This window comes from Mollisia scopiformis (assembly GCF_001500285.1).
Source record: "Mollisia scopiformis unplaced genomic scaffold LY89scaffold_20, whole genome shotgun sequence".
Lineage (NCBI taxonomy): Eukaryota > Fungi > Ascomycota > Leotiomycetes > Helotiales > Mollisiaceae > Mollisia > Mollisia scopiformis.
This window is the reverse complement of record NW_017263600.1, coordinates 153,113-162,770: the sequence shown is the minus strand read 5'-3', so window position 1 is coordinate 162,770 and position 9,658 is coordinate 153,113. Positions and strand designations below refer to the sequence as shown.

At 47.3% G+C, this 9,658-nt stretch overlaps 3 protein-coding genes across 3 annotated transcripts; 2 read left to right on the top strand and 1 right to left on the bottom strand.

Moving 5' to 3' along the window:
* Positions 1-362: 362 nt before the first annotated feature.
* Positions 363-3,358, top strand: LY89DRAFT_721611 (long chain fatty alcohol oxidase-like protein). The gene is made up of 4 exons (XM_018218658.1): positions 363-1,211; positions 1,285-2,368; positions 2,416-2,500; positions 2,549-3,358. The coding sequence occupies exons 1-4, from the start codon at positions 835-837 to the stop codon at positions 3,268-3,270; spliced, it is 2,268 nt and encodes a 755-aa protein (XP_018067087.1). The 5' UTR covers positions 363-834; the 3' UTR covers positions 3,271-3,358.
* Positions 3,359-6,194: 2,836 nt separating this feature from the next.
* Positions 6,195-7,405, bottom strand: LY89DRAFT_785318 (uncharacterized protein; the record flags this gene model as incomplete). The annotated part of the gene is made up of 3 exons (XM_018222881.1): positions 6,195-6,831; positions 6,909-7,110; positions 7,174-7,405. 3 exons carry the CDS (start codon positions 7,403-7,405, stop codon positions 6,522-6,524), a joined length of 744 nt encoding a protein of 247 aa, XP_018067086.1. The 3' UTR covers positions 6,195-6,521.
* Positions 7,406-8,032: 627 nt separating this feature from the next.
* On the top strand, positions 8,033-8,618 carry LY89DRAFT_672868 (uncharacterized protein; the record flags this gene model as incomplete). Its single annotated transcript, XM_018213314.1, has 2 exons — positions 8,033-8,120; positions 8,269-8,618. The coding sequence occupies 2 exons, from the start codon at positions 8,033-8,035 to the stop codon at positions 8,616-8,618; spliced, it is 438 nt and encodes a 145-aa protein (XP_018067085.1).
* Between the last annotated feature and the right edge of the window lie 1,040 nt (positions 8,619-9,658).

Genomic DNA, 9,658 nt, shown 5'->3' with positions numbered 1-9,658 from the left:
TTCTACAGCCTGAACGCACGGACTTTTGTCCCCATGTTCGTTAGTACATCCGGTATTGAGTGCCGTCGCACAAAGCTATTGTTACTAGAACCCGCCGAGCTCTCATGTATGATGACAGAGTTCTTTTACCATTTTGCAGTACGGCCTCTGAAAGTTTTGCATCATGCATGCTTCAACGGAAAATTCCGACCAGTGTCTATGGCAAGGACGAACATTCAGAATATTTCATGCCAAAACGAAGCCGGATCAAGCAAACATCCGCTGTCAAATTTATATACATGGAACAGCCTTGGAAATGTGTTCAGAAAAGGTCCTTGGTCGTCGCTAAACCAATTGAAGGTTATGCCCTGTCCCAGCATTTCTCAAACAACATGTCGGTTTGCTACCGGTTTCCTCATGCTTGGGCTGAGCGTATGACGACAGATCAATCCAAACATCTCGGTATTTCTTTCTTTCATATCCTCTTTCTTGCGAACATATGAAGTTTCTTGCTCGCAACAATTTCTTTAGACGTTTATTTGCTTTTGATTTTAGCTTTCGCTTAATGAGATAAACCTCGGCCAGAAAGCTGCCCCACAAAATGCTATGCGCCATGAGTGCTCAACGAGGAGAGGAGAGCTCCTCGTTGCATCAGCAAATAAGCCGCCACATCCACTAGGACCTCGAAATCTGGGGTACGAGGGGAAGTCTCAAAGAGGACTTCAATGCGCTTCTTCAGTGTTATTTATCAGAGTCCGCCGCAGTTGATATGGGAGTCTACAAGCTACATTGAAGATTAGTGCTTCACTCTTTCTTAATCGTAATCACATCCTCCTCCATAGTCTACATACCACGATGAGTTCAGCTACCATTGAGTCCTTGGCTCCTCTTGCAGCAGCTCTGCCAGATCCGCCGACCGAATTACCATTCACAGAAGCCAATTGGAGGACGCTGCTGGCTATTATGGATACTATCATTCCATCAATTCGGAGAGAAACACAAGCCACGGACAAGTCTACTCAATTGACCATTTCGGACATCGAGTACAATACAACAGTGGACGATCTCAAGAAGACGGTTACAAATCCACCAGATAGTGAGTCGTTGGACGAGTACTTCAACGAGAGACCATCCGAAATTCCCAGGTTCCAAGAACTCTTGAAACGTACTTTTGTCTTCAATGTCCGTGACGATGCTCGGAAAGGGCTTGGGTTTATTCTGGCGGCCTTAAAGTATGTACAAGTAACATCCAATCACATACACTGCCCCAGATTTTGCTAGGACAATCGCTAACAGGTTTTAAAGTACTCGAGTTGGGTGCTTAATGCTCACAGGTTCTGCGACATCTTTCCACGAACAGCCTCCTCATATCCGCGAATCGATCCTGCAGAGATGGCAACAGTCGTACCTCCCTCCATTGAACAATGTATACTCTCAGATGACCCGCATCTCGAGATCACTTTGGTATAAGACGTCTCCGACTTTCCACAAAGTGAGCGGGTTCCCTCCTGTTCCAGAGCACTACAAGCCAGGTTCACATTTCGAGTACGATTTCATGCAGTTCCAGCCTGGTACCGAGCCAGAGATTATCGAAACAGATGTTGTTATTGTTGGATCAGGCTGTGGGGGTGCTGTGGCTGCAAAGAATCTTGCGGAAGGTGGACATAAAGTTGTGGTGGTTGACAAGGCATATTACTATCCTCCATCACAACTACCAATGAGCGAAGAAGCAGGAGGCATCCATCTCTATGACAATGGCGGAGCGGATAACAGCGACGATTCTTCGGTTACTATAGTTGCAGGAAGCAGTTGGGGAGGTGGAGGAACTATTAATTGGTCAGCAAGTCTTCAAACACAGGGCTACGTAAGGAAAGAATGGGCACAAGACCGAGGCCTGACTTTCTTTGAGACAGCCGAATTCCAGAATTGCCTGGACAGAGTTTGCCACCGGATGGGAGTCAGTACTGAGCATATTCGACACAATCACGGAAACCAAGTCATTCTGGAGGGATCGAGGAAACTTGGTTACCATGCCAAAGCTGTCCCTCAAAATACTGGAGGCAATGAACACTATTGTGGTCATTGTACTGTTGGCTGTGGGGCGGCTCAAAAGCAAGGACCTGTTGTGTCTTGGTTGCCAGATGCTGCTAAGGCTGGTGCCAAATTTATGGAGGGCTCCGAAGTTCACCATGTCATATTCGATGAGTCAAGCGGGACTAAGAAGGCTGTGGGTGTAAAAGGCACGTGGACCTCGAGGAACAGTGAAGGGGGTGTCGATGGACCAGATTCAGGAAAGACAGTGCGAGAAGTGATCGTCCGAGCGAAGAAGGTTGTGATATCGTCTGGAACTTTGTGGAGTCCTATTGTACTACTTAATTCTGGTCTCACGGTATGTTTCGAGATTCTAGCTCAAGAATTTTTGCTGATGATTCGTAGAATCCTCAGATTGGACAGAATCTCTATCTACATCCTGTGAATATTGTACTAGCGGTATTCCCAGAAGATGTTAGGCCATGGGAAGGTCAGTTTTCTTCCTCCACTAACAAGTCACTATTCTGATAGCTCTTAGGCGGCATCCTCACAACAGTCTGTACATCGTTCGAGAATCTCGACGGTCATGGCCACGGCGTCAAGGTCGAAACCACAGCCATGCTACCATCCTACGTCCTCACACTCGCAAATTGGGACTCAGGGCTCGACTCCAAGACTCAAGCCCTCAAATTCCGCCACATGAACGGCTTCATCTCCATCGCCCGAGATCGTGACACAGGTCGAGTCTACCCCGACCCCGTATCAGGTAAACCTCGATACCAATACACACCCAGCGCCTACGACCGCGCCCACGTCCTAGAGGGCGTCATCGCCATCGCAAAAATATGCTACGTATCTGGCGCCACGGAAATCCGTCCCTGCATCGGCGGCGTCGCACCCTTCATCCGCAATACCTCGGAAATGCCCTCCTCCTCCTCAGACCTCGAAGCCGACCCAGGCATAACAGACCCGTCCTTCAAAGCCTGGCTCGAAGCCCTCAAAAGAACAGGCAATAAGCCGCCCATAGCCCCGTTTGCGTGCGCGCATCAGATGGGCAGTAATCGCATGAGTGTGCGGCCTCAAGACGGGGTTGTGGATCCGAAAGGGAAGGTGTGGGGGACTGAGGATCTGTACGTTGCGGATGCGAGTGTATTTCCCAGTGCGAGTGGGGTTAATCCTATGGTTACCAATATGGCGATAAGTGATTGGATTTCGAGGAGCATTGGGAGGGAGTTGAGGGGCGTGGAGGCCAGGTTGTGAGATTGGTGGGATGGGAGTGGTAAGGAAGGATAACTGGACTGGACTGGGGGTGTATGTATTTATGGGAAGGGGTGTTAATGGAATGGATTTTGCTTGAAGGTCGTTGGTTTAATGCTTGTTGATGTTTTTGCATAGTGAAGTGGGGCTACTCGTTTATTGCTCTTGCAAGTGCATATCCCATTTCCTCATCCCTCGAGTTTTAAGTTTTGAGTTCTTCGAGTGAAGCTATACCTACATCGAGCTTAATTTCGCTATTTTGAAAATCACTGCTTGCAGCATTCTCTCAATGCTGGAAGTCTTGGGTCTTTTGTTTTCAGGTTTTGTGCATTGCTTGCTACTTTTCAAAGCGTGGATCTGAAATCGTTACAGTTGACTTAGGCTCGACCTCATGAAGACAGTTGACTCAACGAAAAAGACTACATCTCTAAGTCCAGACTGTCATTTATTTGAAAGACTTGCCTTTCTTGACTAGAACCTTTTCCAATGCTCTAGCCATCGACTCCCAAGCGGTGGCCGTGCGGGAGTTTTAGAGACAGAGACATGCTGCTTTTGGAGAGTCTGATTCTTGAAGAAGAAGAAAGTGTATTATGTTTGAGAGTTTTGATGGCCGGAGTATTCCGTTTGCGAGGCGTGTATGATGGATCGTCCATTTGCTTTCAAAGAAACTCGTTTTAGGTGGATGGGGCATGTTCTTATGAGAAGAGCAAACTCTTGGTGCGGAAGTAGAGGTGATGCTCGGTGTCTCGATCGATTGTTACTGTCTCTGGTGTTGAAGCAACGGTGCTAGAGATGTGCAGGTGAAGTCCAAGTTCGGCACTCTACTCTTTGGGTTTCATACTTGAGCGAGTATTCCGAGTGCATGATGCAGTGGAAGATAGTTCGGGGCTAGTTAGCTGGAACTCTAGTTTCCTCTATGACTCGACTTCCGAAAGTTGCTTGACTTGCCGCTTATCGTAAGGTTCGACTACTTCCAACGAACGTTACTGTCTGGGTTGATTGGTTCAATTAGAGCTAGCGTCGAGAAGTCTTTTCTTGTCGTGGAAGACGTCTCAAGATTCATATTATAAAGATCACTTTGTCGAAGTAAGCGAGTGACTTCTGACCTGTGGCGAAACTTGACATCAATTCTTCTTGGTGTTATTTGTTCCTTTTTCTGTGTGCGGAGTTTCTTGCTGGACTCGAGTTCCGTTGCTTCTTGTTTTTGAGGCGAGTGTGAAAGTCCGTATGCTGATATTTCATCTTCTTGCGGTTAGTTAGCTTGCCTGTTTCGCGAAAGCGCTACTGTCCTTCTTCTGGACTTCTTGTTCGTGTTCGGAAATGCAGATTCATTTCTTGACTCATGATTAAATAATCTTGTACTGCAGCAGCAGACTTTGTGTTCCTGACATGGGTTAGAATACCTGCTTCAACACGGGGGACAGTCTTTGCTTGGACCTAGCAATTTTGGTTTTGACATTCTTTCACATAGATTCAACAATATTGAATGTCTAAGTAGGGTTGACTCTTGAGCATCAGTGTTGAGGAATGATCTTGAGATTAATTTTGAGCACAAAGTTCCTACTACCACAAAGACTACTGAGCGTCATATCCGGTCAAGAAGTTTCGAGTGAGCTTCGAGCTGGCTAAGCTTTATCTTTACCACACTACTTTTACGAATCCTTAGCACCCATACCTCTGTTCTTGCTTTCAGAAGGCATAATCCTCGAGTCACGAACAGACTTGAAAGTATATCGAGCGATGCTCCCTTAATCAAATGAGAGACTCTGAGTCTGGAAGGAAGAAGATCACTACCAAACGTGGATTCCTCCATCCCCAATCTCTACAGGTGGATGGGATTCACCTACCATCCTTAGCAGAACAAGTGTAGAGATTTATGGCGCTCGTTTGTTCAGTATTACTGGTATCTCTTCTGGTCTGGCGCGTTTTGCGCAAATTGCGCATTTCGCGGCATTAGCGCACGTAGCGCATTTTGGTCCATGACCTAGGATTGAAAGAGTTTCCAAATAATTCAGCTTCAGCTTTGCCTAGTCATTCCTTGACATACTGCATAGTCGTACCTATGTTCTTTCTTTCGGAAGGCATAGTTCTTGACTTAGGATCTGGACTTGAAAGTAAACCACTCTTGTCCATGTTCGAGGATCGGATGAGCTTCATGGCTCTAGGCATCAGCTTTTGTTAATGACTTTTGAAGATCCTCCGCACGCATATTTGTGTTCTTGCCTTTGGAAAGAAGAATTGTTAACTCATGATCCAGACTTGAAATCGTATCATTGCTGTTTGTAGTCATAATATTGGATAAGCTTTATAATCTAAGCCTCAGCTTTGCTCAGCAACTTTGCAAATCTGCAATACTTATACTTGTGTTCTTGCTTTCGAAAGGTGTAATCCTTCACTTAAGACCTAGACTTGAAAGCACACTAGAACACAATGGATATGTATGGCTCGTTTCAGTCTGTACTCCAAGTTAGAGATTATACCTATGGGCTAAGCTTTAGCTTTCCTTGGTTACTTTCGCAGTCCTCAGCACCTATCCTTGTACTCTTACTTTCTAGAAGTATAGCCCTTGACTCATGTTCCGGACTTGAAAGCATATCACTCTTCAACGTCCTCTTGAGATTGGACAAGCATAGCAATTTTTGCAAATGATCAACAATTCTGCTTGTCTTCTTACTTTCGAAAGGCATAGTCCTCAACTCAAGATCAAAACTTGGAAGCCACAAGTCTTGTCCACATTTTTAATATTGGACTCCCTGGAGCTAAACTCCAGCTTTGCCTAACTGCTTTCGAGAAGATCTAACACGCATAATTGTGTTCTTGCTTCAAGGGGCGTAATTCTTCACTCAAGATCCAGACTTCACAGCATTAAATCTATTCATATCCTGAATTCGGACAAGATCACAATCACACCGGAGGAAACTGATTGCGGAGGAAAGTGCGGCTAAAGCCCACACGGTATTCATTCATCGTCATCGTCTTCATCATCGTCCTCGTCCCGAAGACCCAACACAAAAAGAGCAACAAAAGACAGCATGAATGGCCACGGGCCCGCAGGCGCTGGGCAGTTTTTCCTCCACCCCAGAACAGACAACAAACATTCCTCCCCAGCTTGAAAACGGGAACACAACGCCGGAAACGGGGAATCCAACCAGGTAGGAGGCCTCTCCTGGGCGAACCCCTCATCACACTCCTTCAGTCAGAGTGTGAATCATCGGAGCCCTACCATGGTTTTCATCCACCGCCCCTTTGTTGGTTCATCGACGACCACGACGTTGTTCGGACTTCTGCAGCCAGTATTGATTCCGGGTGTCCCCAACACCGGCAGGCGTCCTCGCTGACTTGTTCTCATCAATCAGCAGCATCTCCTCCTCCACTCCACCGACAGTCCGCACCAACGTCCGCGCCCACTCCCCATTCTCCTCCTGCGTCCACTCCCCCTTCACCTTCCACCCTTCCTTCCTAGTTGCCTCGGGCAACGGTTCCTCGGAGGAGGGTCTTGGTTGGTTGAACTTTTTGGGCATTGCCGCCCGTCGTCTCTTCGGTCCTGGCGCATGACCGACGCCGCTGCGAGGGCACACAGGAGAGGGGTATCGAGGGAGAGCGGGGGAGGACGGGCCAGCGGAGGCAGGGCGCGCACGAACTGGAGACAAGGGCCGGGCCCGCTTTCTTCCTCTTCCTTCTTCTCCTTCTTCACTGCTGGGCAGTGGTTCTCGATCGTACGAACTATGAAGTCCAGGTCGTATCTGTGACCAGTATGGTCACGGAAGAAGCCGGCGCGGAATCTTCGTTTGGAGTGACCTTGGTCACGAGCAGCCAACCACAGACCAAAGATCTTCTCTGCAACTGTGATATTCTATCAGGGATTGCCGTACAAGGAACTTGCTTGGATTTCAGGAAGATACTTACACTCCTCTGCCACCACAATCTTCAAATGTGGGCCGCCGTCCACGCATAAGTAATGACATCCATTGGATGTCCGGCACAGCAATTCCTCGTCGTCTCCTTCTTCTTCTCGTTGGCGCCGGGGCCAGCCGTCGGTTCCCATGACCCAGACTCCAGGGAAAGTTGTCGACTGCCAACGGGTGTCCCAGTCGGCCTGGACAACGGCGAGAAGGGCAACGCGGGCGGTAGCATCCATTATGATTTTGATTGATCGTAGAGAGGACGGACTTCTTACTGTTAGCTATGAGCCCCTAGAGAAATTGAGAAGTTGTGGTGCTTACAGGTTGGGGTTGCTGAAGAGAGGAAAAAATATAGAGCCGAGATTTCGAGAATATGGCTATGTGGGATCGGATTTCGCGGTGCCGATTCACTTGTTCAATTTTTTCTCGAAAGTGACGTCTGAAGTAAGGCTGAGGCTCCAAAATTTTCTAAGAGTGCACTTCTAGCTATTATGAGCCCATCAGTATCCAAATTTCTGTCAAGTCACATTAGCTGGAGAGTCAATTAGTCTCTGCTCGGACTATCTCTCTATTCCTGTGAGTTGAACAGTTTGATTGTCCCTACCAGGCAATTCAAGGTCTCGATCTACAATCTACAAGGTCAATCATCCCCAATTCCTCAATCCCTCTCTTCCCCAGGATATCAGTACGTGTCACAGCAATCTTTATGTGGGCTTGGGACTACAAGCTAATTGGAGAGAGCAGTACTATTTCCTTCCTCCAGATTCCAGCACAATTAGGACAATATGGACACCTTGTCAATGCTTGTTAAGATGGAGTAGGATTCCGAATAGAAGTCCCGGGTCTTCAATGACCGTTGGGTGATGGGAGACGATGCCTGGCCTAAGCGCCAAAGAGAGGACGCCGTGTTGTGGGACGATAAATTCGTCGAGATGGTTGTCGCAGAAGAGAGTAAGTTTTGCCCTCATTGCCTTATCCAGATCTTTCTGGGACATCAACGGAGTTGCTTATGAGAGGCCATGATATACATTACATCCGGTCAAGCGAAAAGGTTCCAGTCTTACATTATAGCTGACACATCTGTTTAGTGGCGGAGAAGGTCGAGAAGCAGTGGTTGAAGGCTCGCGCCTCAACCAAGATGCACGATTTCTGCGACCGCTTTCGGGACACTCACCGGGGAAGGGGAAGGACGTTGAATTCCTTGTCCACGCCATAGAGAAGTATCTCCCGGCTGAGGACAAGGAGGAAGATGAGAAGGAGGAGAGAAGCAGGAAGTCAAGAGACCCCGAGCCGCCCCCCCACCACGACAACCCAGCATCGGTCACGCCTTCGATGTCCAGAAGAGCGATCAAGCCCAGGTGTTCTCTCAGAATGGCCCCTTGGATGACAAGCCCCTGGACGAAGAATGAGGGAGGAAGGGCTCTGCAGCCTGCGCGTCTTGTACCGTAGATAGATCGTACATGTTATCTCAGTTCGTTCTCTTCATTTAAAGCTCTTCAGTGAACCTATCTACTACTCTTCCGCCAGTACACAACATAATTGACAGCGTCTTTGACTGCATACGCCGTCAATGGAAGCGAATCGAGGTCCTAATCTTCGAGATGTGACCCCAAAACAAGGAGAACCATGCAAAGATACTCGGCGTCTCCATCATCACAGGACAGATGATTTCTGTTTGAAGCTGACTTGGGTGATCTCAAGCCTAGCCAATCGATGCTCAGTCTCATATACCACTGTATGTGGACATAGTCATAGACAATACAGCAACTATCGTAGGATGAGTGTTCAATAATATAATATGCTCTTTAAGCTGTAGCATGCTAACATCATGAGCTAGAACAAGGAACGCTTGAATTCTGTAAAGACACACTGTTGGTTAACGGACATTTGGTTCAGCAGCTCTCATTTACCAAGGCTCGTTGTCAAAAGACATTGAATTGTGCATCGTGTTCCTAATAAGGAAATTACTTTTGGTAGACATCGATGCATGAAATGCTTCCTAGCCCGGTAATTTTAGCGTGATCCACAATGTAAATAAAAGCAGACCACTCTTATGAATTCTTTCTTCTTTGCAGGCAAGTATTCCTCTAAAAGAATTGACCGAGCTTGTCGTTGACTCCATACCTTGACATTTCTTGACGTGCACTTCGTGCTAGACCCTATTCGCCTCTGGAAAACACGCTCTTGCATGATCCAAAATATTCGAATTGTCCCAAATGCCCCCATCAACACTTCACCCGTGTCACTTTTGGGGACCCTACACAAATTCTTCACGCTATTAGGACGATTTCATATTGAATTACGATACTTATAATCATGCTTCTAACATCAGATATCTCATGGCTGCATGATACTTCCTTCGGATAAAACCGCGTCGTTCCAAAAGCCCACTAGCGCGATCTGGGGCGAACGCATCGTTGTGCATCTCTTCTATAGCTAATGCCGTAGTGCAAGCCTTAGTTCAATTATGTCATTGCATGTATCGTGAT